The 26,306-nt window shown below is 44.9% G+C and overlaps 1 protein-coding gene across 1 annotated transcript in view; it reads right to left on the bottom strand.

The window, feature by feature from the left end:
• CNTNAP2 (contactin associated protein 2) overlaps positions 1-26,306 on the bottom strand; it is a 2,382,269-nt gene that overhangs the window by 399,516 nt on the left and 1,956,447 nt on the right. The window contains exon 14 of the mRNA XM_060195676.1: positions 24,445-24,601. Coding sequence (XP_060051659.1) covers positions 24,445-24,601 — 157 coding nt within the window. The remainder of the gene's footprint in view (positions 1-24,444; positions 24,602-26,306) is intronic.

Below are 26,306 nucleotides of genomic sequence, written 5' to 3'. Positions count from 1 at the left end.
AATGACCAGATTGGCCAATGTCAAGCCTCTGCCTACCAATTCTTTTCAACTGAAAATTGTCCAAGTGATCCCTCAATAATTGGAATCATACTCATTCTGCTTCCTAAATGTTAGATTAGATCAGTCTTCTTTTACAGTTTTATTTAGACACTCATGTCCACAGAAGCTCAATACGTCTACCCAAATGTCAAGAGTCTAAGAATGATGGGTTGCTACAGCTATCCAGTTTGGTTATGATTAAGACAGAGAGGTGGGGAGGGTGTGGAATGGCACTCCTGGTAGAATGCACCTGTTACCATGCATGAAGACATAGGTTCAAGCCCCCAGTCCCCACCCACAGTGGGGGAAGCTTCATGAGTGGTGAAGCAGGGCTGCAGGAGTCTCTCACCTCCCTCTCCAGGTCATCCTTCCCTCTTAACTTCTCTCTGTTTCTATCCAAATTAATAAGTATACAAATAAATAAATAAATAAATAAATAAAAACCTAAAGAGAGAGAGAGAGAGAGACAGAGATAGAAAGAGAGAGAGAGAAGTATACAGAGAGGGGGCAAGTCCAGGGAGATAATATAGTGGGTTATACAACACACTTGTATTTCTCATGTTTGGAGGTTCTAGGTTCAAACCTTAGCACCAGTCTCAGCTGGAACTGAACAATATTCTGCTTTCGTGTGTGTGTGTGTGTGTGTGTGTGTGTGTGTGTGTGTGTGTGTGTGTGTATGGAACAATAACTGAGGAATATAGAGGCATTTTGCTTATTTAAGAAAGTTAAAATAGGTCAACTTCTAGGGCACAATATATGCTTGCTGGAAGTTACCAGCATGATCCCCATTTTACACGTGTGAAACTGTATATCACACAAAATAAATGAAATACATATTTTAAAAAGTTATCTTTGAGAATGGGAAATCATTCAATCCTTTTTTTCCCAATCTAAATCTATATAGAATGCACTGACACTATTGTATCTATCTTGGAGGAATTTTTCCCACTACATTATCCCAGTAGATATCAAACCCTGAAATATCTTCTGTGATTACTGAAGACTCTGGCTATAAATGTCCATTGAAATTGATTTGCTTTGGGCATTTATTAGTAATTCAATTCTGTGAATTTAATTATAAGATTATAAATAATTCAGATTGGAGGGAAAATAATCTTCTGATATCTCCAAATCATCCAATCTACATTTAAATTCAATTATATGGGCTTTTTACCCCTCATTCCACAATCTTGTTAATAACTGTCAAGTCAATAGTATTTAATAGGTTATATATTGTCTATACCCATCTAAAGTCAAATACTCCACTGTCTTGTTATGTGAATCTGATCCAATGAAGTTAAAAAAAAAACACATTGAAGAGGTAGAAGTCCAGGACACATTGGTGAGGTCCTCTGCCCAGGGAAGTCAGGGTGGCTTCATGGGAGTATCTGCAACTTGGTGGCTGAAAAGCATTGATATAAAGCAGAACAAAGTGTTTAATAATCAGGAACCCAAAGGTAAGAATAGAGCAGATGACATTTGGGGTCTCCATTATGGAAAAAGGTACGAAGTCTATTTTAAGTATGTATCAAAGGCCTGTGATTTTACTAGTTTTTGCCTGATCCTAACAGCTAACATGCAGGTGGGCTAGAAGTATTGTCTGAGAAGATGGTGTCAGAGTTGGAAAGAAAACCAGAAAGCTGGATCAGAGCAGAAAGTAGCCCCCAAATATGGGAAAAGTATATAAATACCATTAACTGTAGCCCTGCTCCACAAGGGAAAGATAGAAACAGGCTAGAGGTATGGATTGACCTGTCAATGCCCATGGCCAGCAGAGAAGCAATTAAAGAAGCCAGACCTCCTACCTTCTGCACCCCATAATGATCTTGGGTCCATGTTCCCAAAGAGATAAAGAATAGAAAATCTTCCAGTGGAGTGAATGGGATATAGAACTCTAGGGATGGACATTATGTAGAATTGAACCCCTTTTGTCCAAGGAACTTGTCAGTCATAGTTAATTCAATCAAAATAAATTAATTAAAAAAAGAAATCAATTATTACAAATATACCCCACACATTTTTCAAATGGATTTTCCCTATGTCTTTAGCTTTCCTTTGTAAAATATTTCTTTTCCCTCTTTGACATTTATGTTAAATACTCATAAAACAATGTCCGGCATACAGATTATAAAGTGATTTCCAGGAGTACAATCTGTAAAGCCACGTCAATCAAGCAAAGTTGAATTTTAATTTGGAAAGGAGGCAATTATATGGTGACCACTGTGACTTGATGTGTTCAACATGTAAAAGGATGTTGACTTTAGTATTCTTTGGATTTTAACTACCAGGAACATCTCTGCTCTGTAAATATCAGCTCTTGAACAAGCTTGAGCAAGAAGTACATTGCCAAAGGATTAAAAAGTGTGTAAAACATATCAAGCAAATTTAAGATAGTGTTATGGACTGCTTTTCCCTATTTGGTTAAGGAATAAAAGGGTTCTTTACTTCTCTCTTATAAATTCATTCATTTTTTTTTTTACAGCTCTCTGAAATCTCTGCTTTTAATAATATGGTTCATGTAGCACTCAAAGTTTTGTAGTTTTTTGTTTTTTTTAAATTCATCATTAAAGGGAAGATGGGGTGGACAAATTGGTGGAGTTCTTCAGTCCTCCCTCTTGTCATCTCAGAAGCCCCATTTTAATCTCTTCATCTTGTACTTTCAACTAAGAGTTCATCAAGGGAAGGCAGTGACATCAAGGGAAGTGCATCTATGACTGAGCACAAGGACGCAGGTTCAAGTCCCCGGTCTTCACCTGCAAGGAGGAAGCTTCACGAGCAGTGAAGCAGGACTGCAGGTGTCTCTTTCCCCCCCTCTTCTCCTCAGTCTCCTCTTCCTTCCTCAGTTTCTGTCTGTCTCCACCCAATAATAAACATAAATGAAAATATTAAAAAAAATATTCCATTGGAAGAAGGCATGCCCAGTTTAAAGGACAATTGCACCCAAAATGTCAAGACGAAGACGCTAGTTCAAGACAGAGAGTAGGATAGATCTGCAGTGCAAAATGATTCCTCACTGGAAAACAATCCAAGTTGCCCCCTTGCATCTTACTTGTCTCTCTAGGGACAAGTACCTACCCCAAGGAAGTAGTTCCTTAAAAAAGACTGTCCATATCTCGGGAGTCGGGCGGTAGCACAGCGGGCTAAGCGCACATGGCGCAAAGCGCAAAGACCAGCTTAAGGATCCCGGTTAGATCCCCCGTCGCCCCACCTGCAGGGGAGTCGCTTCACAGGCGGTGCAGCAGGTCTGCAGGTGTCTATCTTTCTCTCCCCCTCTCTGTCTTCCCCTCCTCTCTTCATTTCTCTCTGTCCTATCCAACAATGATAACATCAATAACAACAATAATAAGTACAACAATAAAACAAGGGCAACAAAAGGGAATAAGTAAATAAATATTAAAAAAAAAAAAAACAACCCGGGAGTCGGGCAGTAGCACAGCGGGTTAAGCGCACATGGCACAAAGCGCAAGGACCAGCTTAAGGATCCCGGTTCCAGCCCTGGCTCCCCACCTTCAGGGGAGTCGCTTCACAGGCAGTGAAACAGGTCTGCAGGTGTCTATCTTTCTCTCCCCCTTTCTGTCTTCCTTTCCTCTCCATTTGTCTCTGTCCTATCCAGCAACAACTACATCGATAACAACAACAATAATAACTACAACAATAAAACAAGGGCAACAAAAGGGAATAAATATTTTTTTAAAAAAACTACCCATATTTGAATAAAAAGTATTTATTTATGGGAATCAGGTGGCAGCACAACGGGTTAAGCGCAGGTGGTGCAAAGCTCAAGGACCCACGGAAGGATCAATGACAACATCAATAACAACAATAACTACAACAATAAATCAACAAAGGCAACAAAAAGGAACAAACAGATAAATATTTTTAAAAACTGCCCATATCTGAAAAAGAAAGTATTAATTTATGGGAGTCAGGTGGTAGCACAGCGGGTTAAGCACAGGTGGTGCAAAGTACAAGGACCCACATAAGGATATCGGTTCCAGCCCTCAGCTCCCCACCTGTAAGGGAGTCGCTTCACAAGCCGTGTAGCAGGTCTGCAGGTATCTATCTTTCTCTCCCCCTCTGTGTCTTCTCCTCCCCTCTCCATTTCTCTCTGTCCTATCCAACAACAATGATATCAATAACAACAATAATAATAACTACAAGAATAAATCAACAAGGGCAACAAAAGGGAATAAATAAATAAATATTTTTTAAAAGTATTAATTGACAGAGGGAAATAGAAGAAGAGAGGGAGAGGAGGAGGGAAAGCCAGAGCATCATTCTGGCGCATGAAGATTTAGAGCTTAAACTTGGAACCTCCTGTAGGTAAGCCCTTCAGTGTTCTAGCTCTCTTTCTCTCTTTTTCAAAACTCATCGCCAAGTCTTTTCAAAAATGTTTTATTATTTTTATTTATTTTCTAGAGACATCCAGATGTCAAGAGGTTAGGGGGAGATGGAGATGAAGAGAGACAGAGACACCTGTAGCCCTGCTTCACAACTTGTGAAGCTTTCCCCCTGCAGGTGGGGACTGGGGGCTGGAACCCAGGTCCTTGTGCATTGTAACATGTGGTTCAACCAGGTGCACCACCACCCGGCCTCCTTTTCCAGTTCTTCATTTGCAAGGTTGTCATCTACATCTTTTTTTTTTTTTTTTTTTTGCCTCCAGGGTTATTGCTAGGGCTCTGTGCCTGCACCATGAATCCACCGCTCCTGGAGACCATTTTTTTTCCTTTTTGTTACCCTGGTTGTTTTACTATTGTTGTGGCCATCATTATCATTGTTATTGATGTCGTTTTTGCTGGACAGGACAGAGAGCAATGGAGAGAGGAGGGGAAGACAGAGAGGGGGAGAGAAGGACAGACACCTGCAGACCTGCTTTACTGCCCATGAAGCGACTCCCCTGCAGGTGGGGAGCTGGAGGCTCCAATCGGGATCCTTCCGCCCGTCCTGGGGCTCTGCACCACGTGCGCACAACCCGCTGCGCTACTGCCCGACCCCCCATCTACATCTTTTTTAAAAAAATATTTGATTTATTTTATTTTAATGAGAGAGAGAGAGAGAGAGACACCAGAGCACTACTCAGCTCCTGGCTTATCGTGGTACTGAGGATTGAACTAGAGCCTCAGGCATGAAAGGTGTTTGCATAACCATTATGCTATCTCCCCAGACCCATCCATATCTTTATACAGAAAGACCACCTCTGGCCCTTTATGAGGATGTCACAGCTTTGTCAGGACTAGATTTCTCCCAACGATGTCTCTGAACTCTAAGTAGAACTAAGACTCCACCAACACAAAAACAATTATACCTCTAGAAATGGTGGCCAGGTGGCAGGCCATTTGGTTAAGAGCTCTCGAGGACCCAGGTTCTAGCCCCTGGGCCCCATCTGCAGGAGGAAAATTTTAAGAGTGGTGAAACAGGGCTGCAGATGTCTCTCTGTCTCTGCCCCCCCCTTGCCTACAGAGTTATCGCTGGAGGTCAGTGTTGGCACTATAAATGCACTGCTTCTGGCAGACACTTTCCCCCCATTTTATTGGACAGGACAGAGAGAAACTGAGAGGGAAGGGAGAGACAGAGAAAGAAAGATAGACACAGGCAGACCTGCTTTGCTGCTTGTGAAGTATCCCCCTGCAAGTGGGGAGCCAGGGACTTGAACTCGGATCCTTGCACAGGTCTTTATGCTTAGTGCTATGTGTGTGCAACCGCTCAACCCCCTTTATTCCTCTCTACCTCCTCCTCCCTTCTACATTTCTCTTTCTGTCGCTATCCAACAATACATAAAAATAGAAATAGGACAACTGCCTTTTCCCAAGAAAGACGGGCTGTTTAGTATAATTTTTTCTCTCTTCCCTCATCCCATTGCTGAATTATTTTCTTCTCGTCTTCATTTTCTTGTCCATATTTGCAATTATATTGGCATGCATGTTTACAAGGAAACAATTATTGTGATACTCTCTATACTATGATTTACAACAGCTATTGATTATTGTGATGCTCTGTCTACTAGAAATAACATACGCTGGGTAGTCGGTGATAGGGATCATTTGTCTATGGCTAATTGGGACTTGACAGGATTATTCTAAACAATCTCCTTTCTAAGGTTTTATTTCTCTGGAAGGTTTTACAGATTCTCTTTGATTTGCCCACAAACAAACAAACAACAACAAAAAATGCTGTATATTTTATTTTTAATGCAGTGCTGAGTAGCTTCCCCAGCAAATTATCATCTATTATTTATTTTTTGAGATAGAAAAGGAGAGATATAGTGTGAGAGAAAGAGTAGAGAAATATCACATCAGGAGCCAGATGGTGGCACATCTGGTTAAGCGGACACACTAGAGAGTGCAAGGACCTGGGTTCAAGTCTCTGATCCCCACCTGCAGGGGTTAAGCTTCATGAGTGGTGAAGGAGAGCTGCAGTTGTCTCTCTTTCTTTCTTCCTCTCTATCTCCCCTGCCCCTCTCAATTCCTCTGTGTCTCTATCCAATAATAACTATATGAAAAGATTAAAAAGAAAGAAAAGAATGAATGAGCTATAACAGGAATGAACAAAAGAGACAGCAAGAGAGACCACATAGCAGCAGCTTGCCATCCTTGGAGCGCCCTTCCCTGGTGCTGTCCATGGTGCTAGTGTGTCATGCGTGACGTCCACTCTGGGATAGCCTACCGCAGGTCTCTGAACAGGCACTTCCTGTTTCTCAGCGACGCTATAGTTTCCCATCAGTGAATTCCCCCTTCTCCTTTTATATCCTACCTCTATGTATAGCAGAGACTCAGAAACAGCTTGTTGACTACGTCCACTTTGTTTCTTACTTATTTGGCCCATTGCTCCAGCTTTCTTAGACTCGCATGTGTCAGGGATACGGAAGACTAAGAAAATATTCAATAACAGAAATGCTGGCTAGAACTATGAAATGTTTGAAAACCTCATAATAATGGGTAATCATACTATTCTCATCATCTAGACATAGAAATCAAGCTGAAAAGAGTTAAGGTCTCCCAAAGACACATAGCTAGCTAACAGGTGGCAGTTCATTCTAATGTCGTCAGAATTAGCAGAGGGTAGAGTAGAGACTCACTCAATAACTTGTTAAATTAATATATTTCTAGGGGTTGGGTGGTAGCACAGTGGGTTAAGTGCACATGTTGCGAAGCCCAAGGACCGGCGTAAGAATCTGGGTTTGAGCCCCAGGCTCCCCACCTGCAGGGGGGTTGCTTCACAAGCAGTGAAGTAGGTCTGCAGGTGTCTGTCTTTCTCTCCCCCATCTGTCTTCCTCTCCTCTCTCAATTTATCTCTATCCTATCCAACAACAACAACATCAATAACAACAAGAGCAACAAAAATAGGAAAAAAAAAAAAAAAGACCTGTAGGAGCAGTGGATTTGTGGTGCAGGCACCAAGTCCCAGTGGTAACCCTGGAAGAAATATATATCTATATAGATTTTTTTTTCTAGTCTCATTTGTAACTCTGACACCATCTCCCCAGACAATACCTTTAACCCACCTGCATGTTAGCTATTGGGCTCAGGCAAAAATTAGTAAAGTCATGGGCCCCTTGGAACAAACCTAAAGTAGACTTCCTAGCTTCTTCCAACATGAAGAATCCAAATTTCATCTGCTCTATTCTTGACTTTAGGCTCCTGGATATTAAACTATTTATTTTGCTTTATATCTTACTGTCTTTCAGCTACCAAACTGCAGATGCTACCATTACGCCAACCTGACTTCCCTGGACGGATAACCTCACCAGTGTGTCCTGGAACACCACCTCTTCAGAGTCCCACCCCACTAGGGAAAGATAGAAACAGACTGGGGTATGGACTGATCTGGCAAGGCCCATGTCCAGTGGGGAAGCAATTATAGGAGCGAGAACTCCCACCTTATGCACCCCATAAAGAATTTTGGTCTACTTTCCCAGAGGGACAAGAAATAGGGAATCTTCCAATGGAGGAGATGGGACAGGGAACTCTAGTGTTGGGAACTGTGTGGACTTGTACCCCTCTTATCCTACAATCTTGTCATTTTTTATTAAATCACTCATAAAGAACTCAATGGATGAAATACATGACTCTAGAAAAATCAATTTGATAACTGGCCACTGCACCGAAATCCTTAGAAAATAGTATAGTATCCATGTAATACAATAAACTAAACCAATAATAACAACATAGCAATAACAATAACAACAATAGTGCTAGTTTTTTTTTTCCTGGCATTGTGTTAACTGTGAAGCAACACTGCTAATTGAGCTGAAGTCCCCTTTATAAGAAGTTTAGAAAGCTGCAAATAACTGGCTGGGTCTGGGTTCAGTGTAGTCTAGGATACAGGTTAATAGTCTCTGCCTTAAAAATAGAGCTATTGCAATAGGAAATCCCATAGACCCTATAAATCAGTTATAAAGCCTTTATTATCGAGGCATTTCCTTCCTATCAATTAAGACGCTAAGTATGGAACAGGATTTGGGCTGTGAAATTATAATGTTGGTGGGATCCAGAAGACATCTTTCTTGCTCTAATTGTTCAGCAGGAGGTATGAGCATTCAAGCTACCTACCTACCTTATGGTAGGAGAGAGAAGAAAGTGAGAGAGTGAGACAGAGAAGAGAGAGATGAGAGAGAGAGGAAGCAGAGAGAGGAGGAGAGAGAGACAGATGAGGGAGAGAGAGAGGAGACAGAGGAGAGAGAGAAGAGGGAGAGGAAAGAGGGAGAGAGAGAGGAGACAGAGGAGAGAGAGAGAGGAAAGAGTGAGACAGAGGAGAGTGGGGGGCAGGAAGGATTTGAGCCTCCTAGTCTCCTTAGCTTTCTAGTCCCTTCTGGGGATGGCAGGATTCTCAGGGGATGAGCTTCAGTTTTTATCTCGAGAGGTCACATCTGCCTTCATCTGCATGTTGTGGCCTTTGCAGTCAGGGAGGGAAGGAGCTGGGGCAGGATGTGCAGACACACTGGGCTTCTGGGCCTGACCTGGGCCTCCTCCTGGCTGCCTGCAGGTGTGGGAAGGGGTGCAGGATGCAGGTTGCAGGGTTCAGGGGGAGGGTGCAGGGTGCATGGGGGGTGATACTCTCCCTACATTGGCCCCTAACACCACCTTCTGGGACAGAGAATCAACACCACCATCATAACATGTCTCCAAACCATTCCACCCCCTACTCCACTTCAAACTGCATAGCATGCCTCCTCATTTGATCCCTTTTCCCTGACTTATTTTTACAGCAGTTGTCATGAATTGTTCCCGCTCAGAAAATGGAATAGCTTTCCTTGTTAAATAAAGCATGTTGGGGAGAGAAAGGCTGATGGGAAATGAACTGTTTACTCATGACACTCACTTGGATCTTCGTTGCTTCTTCTGTTTTGCTTTCCTTGAGATCGCTAAGTAATCTGTTGGTTCAGGTCTAGTTAGCACTCTGTTGTGGGTCATCTCTGGTGGGAGCCATAGCACGTTCCACATACCTGATTATTCCCTCTTCCCTTGCTGCCATCAATATTATTCAAGGGGCAGTGGCCACAGCATACTGACACTCTACTGACATCCTCTCTGCTGCCCAATTACGTTTCCATCATGATACAATCCAGGAGGTGACAGGAGGCTTTTCTATGCTTTGCCAAGCCAGTTGGCATCAGAATCATGTGGAGACCGGGGACAATAGATCATGTTTCTGCTTCTGAAAACCAAAGGAGACTATTGCCAATATGTCTTTTAACTCACAGGAAGACTCTGTGTTCTTTTTCTTTGCCTTCAGAGTTATTACTGGGGCTTGGTGCCTGCACTACAAATCCACTGCTCCTGTGGCCATTTTTTTTTCTTTTTTAAATTTTTGGATAGGACAGAGAGAAATTGAGACAGGAGGGAAAGATAGAGATAGGGAGTGAAAGATAAACACCTGCAGACCCACTTCACAACTTGTGAACCAAGCCTCCTGCAGGTGAGGAGCCAGGGACCTGAACCTGGATCCTTGCAAGGTTCGTCCCATGTCCCAGGCTGAATTCTTCATGCTTGAGGGCAGATGCCTTGGCCCTTCTCTTCGCCCTGCCCCTGAAGAAGCAGCTACCCTCCTGGGGTGCCTAGCACAGAGACTTTCAAAAATTCTCCTATTTAGACAGCATGAGATTCAGGTGCTGGTGTACCTGGTGAGCACTCCTGTTACTGTGCACAAGGACTCAGGTTCAAAGCCCCAGTTCTCACCTGCAGGGGAGAAGCTTCATGAGTGGTGAAACAGGGCTGCAGATGTTTTTATATATCTCTCCCCCACTTTTATTTATTTATTTATTTTTTATCTACTGATTGTATAAAGACATCCAGAAATGGAGATGGAAGAGGAAAGTAGAGAAAAAGAGAAACAGAGAGACACCTACAGCCCTGCTTCACCACTCACAAAACTGTCCCCCTGCAGGTGGGGACCAGGGGCTTGAACCTGGGTCCTTGTGCACTGTAACATGTGCGCTCAACCAAGTGTGCCACCATTCTGCCCCTCTCTCTCCCTTCTCTCTTGTCAATTTCTGTCTGCCCTGTCAAATAGTTGAAAAAAAATAAAGATAATGCAAGAACTGGACACAGCTTTAGCAGGGGAGCAATCTCACCTGCAAACTTCAGTAGAAGTAGGAGTGATCTGAATACACGAGCTCGGTAGGATTTCTGAAACCTGCTCTGGCAATGTGAAATGCTTTGCACCTAAACGGGGCTAAAATCAAGCATTTTCTTTTACTGTTCTTTCAAATATTATTATTGCTATTATTTATTGCCTCTAGGGTTATTGCTAGAGCTCAGTGCTGGCACTATGAATCCACTGCTCCTGGTGACCATTTCTTCCATTTAATTGGACAGGATAGAGAAAGATTGAGAAGGGAGGGAGAGATAGAGAGGGAGAAAGACAGACCCCCGCAGACCTGCTTCACCGCTTGTGAAGTGTGCCCCCGTGCATATGGGGAGCTAGGGGCTCAAACCTGGTTCCTTGAGTGGATCCTTGGGCTTTGTGCTATGTGTATTTTACTGGGTGTACCACCCCTCAAACCCATAAAGCACTTCCTTGTGCTGTTCTTTACAAATTTAATTTAATTTTAAAAAAATTTTAGCTAAATAGGATCAGAGAAAGAATATTCAGTGGGTAAGCAGATGTAGGATGCAGTAAAGACTTTCCATACAACTCTGTATTTTTCAGTTCATTGTGTTAACTATGACTAGCAGCTGATTTTGCTTAGTTTTCAGAAGTCATCCATGCGTGTAGCACCCTGGGGATCTACCAGCCTTTGGAAAAAAAAAAAAAACAGACTTGAGTCAGAAGCTAGCCTACTTGGTAAAGACATGCCTTGCTGTGTGAGAGGACTAGGGTTCAGGCCTGACATGGCATGGGAAACTTCCCTGCCTTGTCATCCATTTCCTCATTGTGGCCATCCACCACCCCCGTCTCTCTCTCTTTCCAAAAGTGAATGAAAAATTGGCAAAGGGAGGCTCACGCAGGTTCTGTCGGAGGTAGTAGGTCCTTGAAAGGCAAGGCTCCTGGGCCTGTGAGCAAAAGGCTGGCAAAGTAGGCCTTCTGTGAGCCCCTGACCTTTCTCTTGGAATGATCAGAGAAAGCTGAGAGAAAGACACACTTTACAGACTCCCTGGGAAAATGATACTTTGCAAACTCCCTGGAAAAAACAGTTAGTTATCTGCATGTACTTTCACTCCTACTGTACCTTGTTTATGTCTTGAGAAATTTACAAAGTTGCAAGATGCATGCTGTCAGTGCTATAAAAGACTGTGAGCAAAATAAACCGGGGCGCTCAGTCATTGGACTGGGGCCCTCCCGATCCCGTTTCGTTGTCTTCTTTCTTTTGTCAATCCCAGCGCCCTCTCCAGGTACTACTCTTCCTGGTCCGCTGGATCTGACCAGAGGTTCACTCCTGGGTGCCATATTAAGAAGTAAAAAACTAACAGCAAAACTTAGACTCACATCACATATCCTATTGTTTAAGCTGTTTCCTGGACTTTCACCCTGGCCTTCTCCCTACAGCACGTGCATCCCCATCTGTGTGTTAAATTCCTTCTTTTCACAGCCAGTTCATAGCACCTTCATTAACCCTCTAGAAATGGGCACTTCTCTTTGGGCGGCGTGTCTTGATTTGACTAATGCAACAGGAAAATAAAATCTCAATACTTCCACTCACTCGTGTTCCTTCCAGACAGTGAAGAGCTATTGTGAGAAGAGCTTACTCAAAGACTGCTAAATGTTGATAGCCATTTCAAACTGCCTTCGAGAAGGTGATTTTTAAATGGTATTTGAAAAGCACGTGCACATGTGTGCGCACCCACCCCCACACACACACACACATTAAGCACTTTGGAATAAGTATCAGGTCTCAAGCAACCTCATGAGGTAATCATTTTTCATTTTAAATATATATTTAATTACATTCCAAGAGACCGAGAGAATGAAAGAGAAAGAATGAATGGGAGAAAGGCAGAGAGACTTGACCAGAACACTGCACAGCTCTGACTTAAGGTGGTATCAAGCATTGAACCTGAGGACATCTGCTGCACAAGAGATAGTATTGTCAAAGACTGATCTAAATTATCCCTGGCCTAACTTTGTCTAGCATTAAAGAGAGGAGAGGTGATGGTAGAGATGATAGATAGATAGATAGATAGATAGATAGATAACAGAGATAGATGAGAGAGATGATAGATAGATAGATAGATAGATATATGATAGATAGATAGATAGATAGATAGATAGACAGATGAAGAGAAGAGGGAGGAGAGATACCAAAGCACAGCTCCACCATCCGGGAAGTTCCCTTGGTGCTGTCCATGGTGCTTTTATACAGTACCAAGGTTTGAACCCAGGCCTTCTTGCACGGCAAGGTGTGCATTTTACCCACTGAACTGTCTCCTGCTCCTTTTGAATAGTCTTTCTAATACTGAGATGGAAGCTGTTCCCTAACTCTACCCTGACGTCAGTGCTAGTGAAGTCTCTTCCCCAGGCCCCAGCCCACCGATGGGCTCAGCTTGACCTCAACTCCAGCTGTCCAGAGATTCACCAAGGAGCTCAGGATGCTCTTACAAGGACAGGCCTGCGTTTCCTGGTAATTCCATTTTAGAATTGCTAATTTCAGATGCTCTGATGATTTAGCTCATTGAGTCAGGCTAGAAGAGACTGGAATGATTCAGCGGTGGGCACTTAACTGAGACCAAGCCTGGCTTAATTAGGATCCTGGCACTGTAGGTGGGGATATTTACCATTGCTGAGAACAGTAAATCATAAATGTTCAATTACATCCAATCTCAGAAATAACTGTGCACAGCTTCTCAGGGCAGAGATAATCAGGCAATTATTGGAATGGTTAGCGTTCTCTTAGGGCACTGCTGCTTTGCAGAGAGACCAATCCCACTCTGAGTTGCAATCTAGTTTAAACCAATTGCATTTGGGTGTGTATTTTCTACTCTGGTAAATAAGGGGAAAAAAATGCCCCATCTAAGCTTCAACGTTCTGTAAAATAAATAAACAAATGAGAACATACAACATGTGATTTATTATTTAAACTTCAAATTTAAAAGTTACCGATTAAAAGATGACATTCATGAATCATTAATAGGATTACAAACGACATAAATATGCTTCCCGGATCAAAATATGGTGAGAGCCTACCGGACTGGAATTCTGGGAACTTGGGTCTTAGTTTTCCTCTCTCTATTTCTCAGTTCCAAGTAGTTACTTTGTTTTAGACAATAATTTATATTTGCCTTGGCTTCAAGGCATGCATGTATAATTTAGAAAATGTGTGATGACTAATCTAGGCGTCCATTCAACTTCCAAGTAATAAAAATGGAGACCCCCCCCACCTCTTCATCTGCACTATTCCAGCCTTTAGGTTCATGATTAGTCAACAATTTGTTTAGCTTTATATGTTAACTCTTTCTCAGCCATCGGGTTCCAGATGCTACCATGATGCCAACTGGACTTTCCTGGGCAAACAACCCCGCCAATGTGTCCTGCAGGCCCACTTCCCCAGAACCCCACCCCACTAGGGAAAGAGAGAGACAGGTTGGGCATATGGATCAACCTGTCAATGCCCATGTTCAGTGGGGAAACAATTACAGAAGCCAGACCTTCCACCTTCTGCATCCCACAACAACCCTGGGTCCATGCTCCCAGAGGGATAGAGAATAGGAAAGCTATCAGGGGAGGGGAGGGGATATGGAGTTCTGGTGGTGGGAATTGTGTGGATTTGTACCCCTCTTATCTTATGGTTTTGTCAGTGTTTCCTTTTCATAAATAAAATAAAAAATAAAATATATATAAAAAATTACATCTCATTGTAATTTTTCATTTTCCTGGTCAGGGAAATGGCATCAGGGAGCAAACCCAGAGCCTCACATGTGTGTGATGCTTTCAGTGAGTGGAGTTCAATTTCTTTCCTTCTTCCTCTCTTCTTCTCTCCATCTCTCTCTCTCTCTCCATCTCTCTCTCTCTCTCTCTCTCTCTCTCTCTCTCAGAGACACCACTGCACACTATCACCACCCATGCAGGTTTTCTTAGTACCATCCATGGAGCTCCCATGTGGCCCCAAGGGCTTGAACCTATGCCCTCTCTCATACGCAATCAAGTATGTGCTCTGCCAGAGGAGACTAACTCCTAGCCCCATGTGACTGTAATTCTCCACATTCATTTGTGAGCAGGAAAACACTGTCATTGTTTTTATTGTGCTGATCTGAAAGCTCCAGAGCGCCTTGACTTAGGTCCTAAAGAGAGCAGAAGGCACGAGACAACACTGCAGCCGTTCTGACCTCAGTGTGTTCACTTAGACTGAGGAGGGATCGCTGCCTGGAGTCTGAGGGTGGAAGGACAGCCGAGCCTGAGCCTTTCTTTTCATGCGCCTGTCACTGTGGGTTCTCATGTGTGATTTTCCCATTGGGACTATACAGGAGATGCAGCTCTCTATAATCCCTCAACTCTCTGACCTGAACTTGAACAGAGAAAGGATGGAGTCCCAGAGATGAGGGGATCACACAGTCAGGGTATCCTGGGTAGTGACCCTGCTAAAAGGTGGTTCTGCTTCTTTTTTAATTGAGGAGATTAATGGTTCACAGGAAATACAATGGTTGATACCTGTGCAAAATGTCTCAGTTGTCTAGTGTTCTGCAAAGCACTCTTACCTCCCAGCGTAATACCTCATCCACCATCATGTTCCAGCACCTTAAAGTGTTCCCCTTCCCAGAGTCCTTTACTTTGATGCAATACACCAAACCCAGTCCAAGTCCTGCTTTGTGTTTCCCCTTCTGTCCTTATTTCTCAATATGTCCATGAGTGAGATGATCCCATATCTATCCTCCTCTTTCTGGCTGATCTCACTTCACGTAACTCATTCCAGCTCCATCCAAGATGAGGTGAAGAAGGTGACTTAATCATTCTTAACAGCTGAGTAGGACTGCATAGTTTACAGAGACCACAACTTTCTCAGCCATTCATCTGTTGTTTGACAGTTCTCAGAAGGCTAGAAATGAACCTCTCCTAAGACTTGACAATTCCTCTCTTGAGAAAATATCCTAAGAAACCAAACACACCTATCCAATGATATCTGTGCACACCTAAAAGTGCCTGCAATGCACCAACTCAAGTGCAAGCTCTGCTTTGTGTTTCCCCTTCCATTCTTATTTCTCAACTGCTGTATATGAGTGCGATCATCCCATATCCGTCCTTCTCTTTCTGGCTTATTTCACTTCACACGATTCCTTCAAATTCCATCCAAAGTGAAGCGAAGAACGTGTGTTATTTTTTATTCATTACTCTTAATAGCCGAGTAATATTCCATTCTGTCTCTAGACCACAACTTGCTCAGCCACTCATCTGTTGTTGGACACCTGGGTTGCTCCCAGGTTTTGGCTGTTACACATTGTGCTTCTATGAACACAGGTGTACACAGATCTTTTTGGATGGGTGTGTTTGGTTCTTTAGGATCTATCCCCAGGAGAGGAATTACAGGGACCTAGGGTAGGTCCATTTCTAGTCTTCGTAGATTTCTGCAGACTGCTCTCCAGAGAGTTTGGATCAACTGACATTCCCACCAGCAGTGCAGGAGGGATCCTCCGCCCCCACAGCCTCTACAGTATTTGTTGTTACTCTCCTTTCTGATGTGTGACATTCTCACAGGGGTGAAGTGGAATCTCATCTTTGTGTTTATTTGAATTTCTCTCAACAATACCTCTGATGTATTTTCTTCAGTCTAACAGCCTAGCTCCAGCCTCTCTCTTTGTGGGTGGATGGCAGTGAGGGACCTGTACCTTCCCTTCTTTCTTCCATTTTACATTTTATTTATTTTATTTTAATGAGAGAGAGAGAGAGAGAGAGAGAGAGAGAGAGAGACCAAAGCACTGCTCAGCTCTGGCTTGTGGTGTTTCTGGGGATTGAACCAGGGACCCCAGAGCCTCTGGCATGTAAGTCTTCCTTTCTTTCCCTCTTCTTTCCTCTCTCCCTTCTTTCTTTTTCCTTCCTTCCTTCCTTCCTTCCTTCCTTCCTTCCTTCCTTCCTTCCTCCCTTCCTTCCTTTTTTCCTCCCTCGAACCCTTCCTTTCTCTCTAAGTAACAGAGTGTGATTGAGAAGCGGGGATACATACAGGGAAAGAGACAGAGAGACCCCTGCAGCACTGCTCCATATCTCCTGGAGTGCTCCCTCCCCCACAGGTGGGGTAAGTTGGCTTGAACTTGCTTATGATGACGTGTGCTCTCAACCAGGTGCACTACCACCTGCCAATTCACCCCAAATCTCAGTTCCTGACAGGATGAAAACATCTCTTCAAAGGGACAAGATGTGTGATCTTCCATTTCCTGGGACTGGTTCTCTCACCAGGACCCTAAGGAGCCTGGGACACAGCTGCTGACACAAACCCCAGCATTCCCACACCCTGAAGTCACCTGAGAACTGCCCCCAACACACAAACACACCAGCTGCTGGCAAACCCTGAGTGCTCTCTCATGTGTTAAATAAGGGAGGACATTTTAATAGCTATTTATTATAAAACAGCCATTATTTTGTCACTGTTTTCAATATACAGCAGCTGTGTGATGTGATACACATGTTACTATAAGCAAGGATCTGGGTTCAACTCCCTCTCCCCACCTGCGGGGGTGGGGGGTGCTTCATGAATAGTGAAGCAGGCCTGCAAGGTGTCTCTCTTTTCTCTCTCCCTCTCTACTTCCCTTTCCCTTCTCAATTTCTCTCTGTTCTATCTAATAAAAATAGAAAGAAAAAAAATGAAGGAAAAATGTCTGCTGGGATTGGTGCATTTGTAATACCAGCAACAGATCCAAGAAATAACCCTGATGGCAATAACAAAATAACAATACAGGAAGAGGTAGACTGTCAGCTGCTATTCAGGAAGAAAAGACAATGCTGTGGCTATGACCCAGCCCCTGAGTGACCTCGAGATGTCCAGCCAGCAGCCATAAGAGAGAGTTTGTGTTGGTGACTGTCTTTAGTAGACTGTCAGCAATAAGGTTTCTAGCCCGTGATCTGAATTCAGGTGTGCCCTTGGGAATGGGTTCATGGGCAAACCTTCCTCTCAGATCCACATGTCTCTATCATTTACAGAGATGACATTCTGGACAGATGTGATTTCCTTTCTCTCTACTACTTTTTCATGTAGACAGACAGACAGACGAATGGATAGAGGGAGTGATACCACAGTACTGGAGCTTTCTCCAGTGCTCTAGTATTTTCCCTGTGGTGCTAGGACTCAAGTCTGACTCTTACATATTGACAAAGCAGGCACTGTACCCTGTGAACTATCTCTCAACACCCTGGCATTGACACTTCTTTTTTAAATATTTTTTTTTCCTCCAGGGTTATTGCTGGGCTCCGTGCCTGCACCATGAATCCACTGCTCCCGGAGGCCATTTTTTCCCCTTTTGTTGCCCTTGTTGTTGTAGTCTCATTGTGGTTATTATTATTGCCATTGTTGATGTTGTTCATTGTTGGATAGGACAGAGATAAATGGAGAGAGGAGGGGAAGACAAAGAGGGGGAGAGAAAGACAGACACCTGCAGACCTGCTTCACCGCCTGTGAAGCGACTCCCCTGCAGGTGAGGAGCCGGGGGCTCGAACCGGGATCCTTACGCTATCCTTGATCCTTGTGCTTTGCGCCACATGCGCTTAATCCACTGCACCACCACCCGATCCCCTTTTTAAAAATATTTTATTTATTTAATTTTGAGAGACATGCAGAGAGAGAGAGAGAAAGAAAAACACCAGAGCACTGCCCAGTCCTGGATTATGGTGGTGCAGAGGATTGAACCTGGGACTTCAGAGCCTCAGGCAAGAGTGTCTTTGCGTAACCATTATGCTATCTACCACCGCCCAACACTTTTTTTTTTTAATTTTTAAAATATTTATTTATTTATTTATTTCCTTTTGTTGTCCTTGTTTTTTTATTGTTGTAGTTACTGGTTGTTGTTGGATAGGACAGAGAGAAATGTAAAGAGGAGGGGAAGATAGAGAGGGGGAGAGAAAGATAGACACCTGCAGACCTACTTCACCACTTGTGAAGCAACTTCCCTGTAGGTAGGGAGCCGGGGGCTCGAACCTGGATCCTTATGCCAGTCCTTGAGCTTTGTGACACCTGTGCTTAACCCGCTGTGCTACAGCCCAACTCCCGGCATTGACACTTCTTACCGAGCACCCCATAAACAGTGCCCCTCTGAGTTCACACACCCACCTTGTGTTATTGGCAACTTGAACTGAATGTTTTCAAGGCTGGACTCATCCCCTCTCCCCTCAGACTATTCCTGCTCATACTGATAACTGGCCTTGTTTCTGCTCTATGTCTTTATCTCTTGGGTCCTGAATGAGCAATCACCTGTAACATCCTCTGTCTTCCCATGGAGTTGTAACTGCTAAGTCCTGTGCATTCCATTTCTGAGATGCAATGGCTCCTGCCCTCTCTCTTCCCCACAGCTGTGCCTCACACAATCACTCACAGCTAACTCTTCACGCAGTCAAAGACAGTTACCATATCCTTCTGAGGGCCCTACCCCCAGCCCTCTGGCCCCTGCCCAGTCATGTCTGTCTCCATGGGGCTCACAGCAGAAACCCAGGCTCCAAAGCATCTGGGAAGATCTAGAAACTGCAGCATGAAGCTGTCAACATGCTGAGCCTGGAAGCACTTCCTTTTTCTCCACACCAGGCTCCACATCTGCTCTTTGATAGATGTGGTGTGGAGATCTTTGAGTTTCCTGGACTGACCACTGACGCGCTTTAGCTCTGAGGCCCACTTGCAAGTGTGCCAGCAAGCCCTCTCTGGCTCCCTTCTTCTCTCCCCCTTCCTCCGCCTTCCCTCACACCCTCACACAGCCTGGTCGGAGTTCCTTCTGGTGTTGTTTCCTATGTTCATCTTCATCCATGCATTCCTGCATCCCAGACTCTACTTGTGGCGTCTTTACCCAGTTGGGTTTTGAGTTTGTGGGGACACATCTTCTCTTTGTCACTGTATCCTGAGCGTTATGTCTGATATATTTCATGCTTTAAAAAAAATTTTTTATTAAGAAAGGATTAATGAACAAAAACATAAGGTAGGAGGGGTACAACTCCACACAATTCCCACCACCCAATCTCCATAACCCACCCCCTCCCATGATAGCTTTCCCATTCTCTAGCCCTCTGGGAGCATGGACCCAGGGTCGTTGAGGGTTGCAGAAGGTAGAAGGTCTGGCTTCTGTAATTGCTTCCCCGCTGAACATGGGCGTTGACTGGTCGGTCCATACTCCCAGTCTGCCTCTCTCTTTCCCTAGTAAGGTGTGTCTCTGGAGAAGCTGAGCTCCAGGACTCATTGGTGGGGTCTTCAATCCAGGGAAGCCTGGCCAGCATCCTGGTGGCATCTGGAACCGTTTCCAGACGATGTGATCAGAGAACACGCTGTTAACAGCTTCTCAGTCCGCCATCTTCCCCCTCCCCCCGCTTTTTTTTTTTTTTTTTTAATGTGGTTCTTGGTAATTAACTTAAGGGCCTTACCATGCAAGGCACTGATGAATGATATTTTGGGTCTAATTTTGTAAAATATTGAGAGGGAGAGGGAGAGAGGAGAGGGAGGGGGAGAGAGAAGGAGAAGGAGAGGGAGAGAGAGAAAGGAGAAAGAGAGGGAGAGAGGAAAGGGAGGGGAGGGAGAGGGAGAGAGGAGAAGGAGTGGAGGAAGAGGGAGAGGGAGAGAGAGAGGAAGAGAGAGAATAATAGATAGAATAGTATAATGGTTCTGAAAAAAGACTCCTGTTGCTCTGCTTCACAGTGGTTTGGTCTCGCCCCCACACCCCACCTCTGGGAGATCGTGGTTTGGCCTCTGCTAGTTTCCCGGACTTCCAGAGTTCTGGCCGCAGCCGCCGGAGGAAAAAGATGCAGAACAGATCTTTGTGGTGATTAGTTTTAGGTTAGTTTTTGAATCGTTGCTCCTGAATAAAGAAATACAACTTCTCTGCCCAGCAGTGTGTCCTCCAGTCTCTGTCTACCACCACGAAGCTAGAAGCCAGCCCAGCCTCCTAGAGCCCAGAACTCTAACGACAGACTTCCGTGCTCAAGACACCAAACATCCCAGGTTCAACCCCCTGCACCACCATAAGCCAGAGCTAAGCAGTTTCCTAGTGATTAAAAAAAAGAGAGAGAAGGAGAAGGAGGAGAGGAAAAGGGGAATAGAGGGGAGAGGAGAGGAGGGGAGGGAAGGAGTGGGGAGGGGAGAGAACAGGGACCATAGTGGTCTGTAGTATCCCTTGCTCACCCTGTGCTGTCCATGGTGCTCCCATGTGGTTCTGGGGCCTGAATGGAGAGCACTGAGCCTGCAAGATGTGAGGCCCACAGAGTGTGCTCTCCTGTGGATACACACACCAGGTCTCCCTGCCTCAGAAATTCTCACTGCATGTTAGCTGTTGGGCCCAGGCAAAAATTACTAAAGTCATGGGCCCCTTGTAACATACCTAAGATAGACTTCCTAGCTTCTTCCCACATGAAGACCCCTAATTTCATCTGTTCTGTTTCTACTTTTGTGTTCCTGTTTATTAAACAATTTGCTTTATATCATACAACCTTTCAGCCACCAAGTTGCAGATATTATTATGATGTCATCCTGACATTCTCGGGCAGAGTACCTTGTCAATGTGATCCAGAACCAAACCTCTCCCTACCCCACTAGGGAAACAATAAAATAAGTTGGGGATATGGATCCATCTGTATGTTCATGTCCAGCAGAGAAGCAATTACAGAAGCCAGACCTTCCACCTTCAGCACCCCAAAAAGAACTTTGGTCCATACAGAGAGATACATAACAGAAGATTCCAATGGAGGGGGTGGGACACAGAACTCTAGTGATAGAAACTGTGGGGGAGTTGTATCCTTGTTATCTCAAAATCTTGTTTATTCTTAAATAACTAGTGAAAAATTAAAAAATAAAAAGAAAGAATGACCTTCTAGAATCATTTATATTCTCCTGATTCCAGTCTTTGTCTAACACATAAATGTGTGTGTGTGGTCACTTCATTTTTTGAAGTAAGTAAAACATTAAAACTGAATATCATCATTTTTCTCTTCATAATGAACTAGGGAAAAAAATCAGAGTAGCTGTTTACACATTTAGATACAAAGACACAATGTACATATGTTCTTAGCGTGTGTGTGTGAGAGAGAGAGAGAGAGGGAGAGACAAAGAGAGAAGGAAATAGAGAAAGAGAGAGGGAGACAGATAAAGAGAAGGAGACAGAGAAAAGAGAGGTAGAGAGAGAGAGAGAGAAAGAGAAAGAGACAGAAGTAGTCTCAGGCATTTGTGAGTCTCCACTCTAAGATGAATATTTTTATTCTTTTTATTTTTATTTCAACTATAGAGAAAAGAGGGTGAGGTAGGGTAGTGGTGACCCTGGTTGAGCACACATGTTAGGATGCTCAAGGATCCAGGTTCGAGCCCCCAGTCCCTACCTATAGGTGGGGGAAAGCTTTTTGAGTGGTGAAGCAGGGCTGCAGGTGTCTCTCTGTCTCTCTCCCTCTCTAGCATCCTCTTCTCTCTTGATTTCTGGCTGTCTCTATCTAATCAATAAGTGAAGAGGATAAAAAATTTAAAAAGAAAATTACATTTTAAAAAACAAAGGGAGAATAGAGGAGAGAAGAAGGAGAAGAAGCAGGTGAGATATCATCTCTACTATCCTTGGATTTCCCTCATTGCCATCTGCTGCTGGGGCTTGAACTCAGGACCTCAGTGCACGGGAAGACCAATGTTCAATGGAGTGACCTCTCCAACCATCACTCACCCACTATCACCACCACCTCCACATCTCCTAAGCCACGGAAACAGAAATCTTTGGCAACTCATTTCTCTCACTTAAAAAGAAACGGTTTGGGGCAAAAGAGGGAGACATTTTGTCTCGTACAAATTCACATTCAGAATTAATTGATTTTCAGCTAGCTGGAAGGAAACAACAACTACCTCATCTTGCAAATCCTCCTAGACAGAGATAGGTTATCTCTATGGTTGGTCACGGGAGGATATTCTGGGCTCTGCCAGGGAGGGAACACAGAACACCTCTCCCTGCTTCTGCATGTGCAGGCCATTTATGTAATTAATTTTGTAAAAATCACATGTGGGTTTATTTTCTTCTCCCTCAACTTCCAGGAGTCTCTCTCCCTCTCCCTCTCCCTCTCCCTCTCCCTCTCCCCCTCCCTCTCTCCCCTTCCCTCTCCCTCTCTCCCCCTCCCTCTCCCTCTCTCCCCCTCCCCTTCCCCTCTCCCCCTCCCTCCCTCCCCCTCCCCCATCCCTCCCTCTCCCTCTCCCCCTCCCTCTCTCCCCTTCCCTCTCCCTCTCTCCCCCTCCCTCTCCCTCTCTCCCCCTCCCCTTCCCCTCTCCCCCTCCCTCCCTCCCCCTCCCCCATCCCTCCCTCTCCCTCTCCCCCCTCTCCCTCTCCCCCTCTCCCTCCCTCTCCTCCTCTCCCTCTCCCCCTTCCCTCCCCCTCTCTCCCTCCCCTTCCCCTCCCCCCTCCCTTTATCTCTTCTCTCTCTCTTTTCATACAGAACTCTGCCTGATTATTATCATCTCTGTGTGTGCAGCCAATCATTTGGAAGCTGGACAAAAGTTGAGAGAGGGATGAAGGGAATCCAAAACTAGATGGTCCAGGCCCAGGTTGATATGGAAGCTGTCAACTGTTCAAGGCAGGAAAGAGAAGCAGTCAGAGAACACTGTCCTGTCCCTGCAAGCAGCACACAACTAATGGTTTTCCTTTCTCTGTGTTTTTCCTGTCCTCCCTCCCCACATGACAGAAGGGAAAAAGCTATTCTAGAGGGTGTGTGGTGGGTGGGAGATTGTGTTCTCACTGTCTGGCCTGCATGTGAGCTCCTTGATGGTGGCCCCATCCTCTCCAATGTCCCAAAGCATGTCTCTTCATGCATGCAAATCACATCTTATTCCCTGTTTCATTTATTCCCTCTCAGAATAAACTACGGACATATCAATCAAGTACACATGCAAGGGGCCGGGCAGTGGTGCACTGGGTTAAGCACACATAGTAGAAACACAAGCACTAGTGTAAGGATCCAGGTTGGAGCCCCTGGCTCCCCACCTGCAGGGGGGTTGCTTTGTAAGTGGTGAAACAGGTCTGCAGGTGTCTCTCGTTCTCTCTCCCTCTCTATCCTCCCCCTTTCAATTTCTCTCTGTCCTATCAAACAACAACAACAATAGAAAAAAATGGTCGCGGGAGCTGTGGATTAGTAGTGCAGGCACCAAACCCCAGTGATAACCCTGGAGGCAAAAAAAGGGTGCACATCTACCCCCCCCTTTTATTTCTGTTGAGAAACTGAGTGAAGAGAGAGAGAGAGGAGGAAAGAAAGAGAGAGAGAGAGTCTTGCAGACCTCCTTCACCACTCTTGAATCACCCTCACTGCAGCTGGGGAGCAGAGGCTGGACCCTGAGTCCTTGCACTGATCCTGTAGTTCCTATTATGTGAGCTTAACCAGTTGTCTCACTACCAAGCCCCCTCCACATCCATTTTTTTTGTCTGCTTTCTCTTTTAGTTTAGCAAACATTCCTGTCACTGTCTTTTCTAACATTCTTTTTTTTTTTTTAATTGTGGGGATGAGTAGTTTACAATAAGTACAGAGGTTGGTACATGTGTCAAATTTCTCAGTTTTCAGTAAAACATTCTCACGCCCAGCCTGGGTCCTCCTCGGGCACCATCAGGCACCAGGACCTCACTCCCCAGAGTCCATTTCTAAAGGAAATAAACCAGTGAACCCTGGTAGCACTGGCCTCTCCCAGGCTTTTAAACATGTACAGAATCTTTCTGATATTTATGGACAAGTTCCACAGCTTTCCAAACCGTCACCCCATTGAGACCTTCTCTCCTGGCCTGTGTGATGCACCCCACCCCCTGCCCCCAGCCCCACCTGCCATGGGCTCCAGCCCCCCACAGCTGCACTCACCACTGCTTGTAGTCTGCATCACAGTTGCAGTAGTACTTGGGGTCGGTGCAGTTGCGTTCAATGCCACAGGCGCATTTCTGGATGCCAGGTGTAGAGCCTCCCCAGTAGTAGTGCTTCTCGTTGGCTTTGCCAACCCACCAGGTGTAAGGGCTGCCATCTAGGACAAGGAGAAGGAGGAGAGAGTTGACACTGAGGCCAGGACTGAGTCATGATGAAGACACAGAACACCTCCCATCCCTTCTCCAGGAACTGCCTCTGCCGCTGGTAGATAGACAGACATCTCATCCTGTAGAAAGTGCTTATCTTTCAAGGGCCTGGGCAGTGGTGTGCGCCTGTTACCATGCACAAGGATACAGGTTCAAGCCCCCAGTCCCTACCTACAGGGAGAATGCTGCACAAGTGGGAAAACAGTGTTGTAGCTAGCTCTCTCTCTCTCTCTCTCTCTCTCTTAGGGTTATTACTGGGGCTTGATACTCCACTATGAACCCACTGCTCCTGGCTGTAGGGAATTGTGAGGACATGGTAGACCTTGGCGGGATTCCCCCCCCACCCCCCATTGAAACATGGGTGCCTGAGGGGCATGGCCAATCCTATCAGTCTCTCTCTACTACGAGGTTGAGCAAGGAAGGACACGACCTCCAGGATCTGCCCTGTCTATCAGCCTCCCTGCCTCCCAAGCACCCTGCATTCCCTGACACAATAGCCCACTCCCTTCTTATCTACATAATCATTGTTTTGCCTGAAAGTCCCCCCCCCTACCTCCCCACCCATTCTATTCCTTTGATGATATCTGATCTATCTTCTCTCTGCTCTCAAGTCCGCCCCCCCCCCCCCCCAGCTGCTGGTTACTGATAACCTCACTTTCTCTCGTTTCTTTAACTGACTAAACCTCTTGCTCAATAATTACTGGAAAAGTCCTAACCTTCCCCAGACCCTTTGCCTCCCTATCATATATGGTGAACACAGGTCACTTCCTCCTGCAAACCCTTATAAACCCTGCTTTTCTGTTCAATAAACAAATTTATTCACCAACACAGTCCCTGGGTGATCTCTTGTCACGTCACTAGCCACGGGCACTTAGAAAGATCCCGTAAGACTCATTCCTGCTGCCTCAGGGCATATTCTCACAGGCAGCTGCTTCTGGTGTGTAACACAGGTGACCACAGAGAGTCTTTGCCCGAGAAAGGTCTCCCCACAAGAAGTACGGCACCTGGCAGCCATTTTCCCTTTTTTTCTTTCCTTCCTCCCTCCCTCCCTCCCTCCCTCCCTTCCTTCCTTCCTTCCTTCCTCTTTTTCTTTTGATAGAACAGAGACAAATGGAGAGGGATGGGGTGATAGAGAGGGAGAGAGAAAGGTAAGATACTTGCAGACCTGATTCATCACTCATGAAATGCCCCCCCCCACTACCCACAGGTGGAGAGCGGGGGTTTGAACCCAAACCCAAGTCCTTGCTATGTGAGCTTAACTGTGTGTGCCACCACCTGCCTCCATCTCTCTCTCTCTCCCTCCCTCTCTATCTCTCATCCCCTCTCAATTGTCTCCGTCCTATAGAACTAAATAAAGTGTGGTTTTTTTTGTTTGTTTGTTTCCAATAGTGAGGATATTCAATGCAGAACGCAGGAGGTAATAGTGAACTGTGGTTTGCCCACTGGGGTTATACCTCTGTCTGGAAGATGTCTTTACTTCTTGGCATACACCTGCCATGTAGAAGTGTCTGTTCTAAATTCCCTGTCCACATGGAGTATGGGCAGAAGAAAGTCATAACAACACTTTCACAGATTCTAGAATTTACAACCAAGGTCATGACTGGCCAGTTTTCTGTGCTATGATGACCATGGAGTTCACAGATGGTTGAAGCTAGA

Source organism: Erinaceus europaeus, chromosome 8 (assembly GCF_950295315.1).
Source record: "Erinaceus europaeus chromosome 8, mEriEur2.1, whole genome shotgun sequence".
Lineage (NCBI taxonomy): Eukaryota > Metazoa > Chordata > Mammalia > Eulipotyphla > Erinaceidae > Erinaceus > Erinaceus europaeus.
This window is presented reverse-complemented; position numbering and strand designations above follow the sequence as displayed.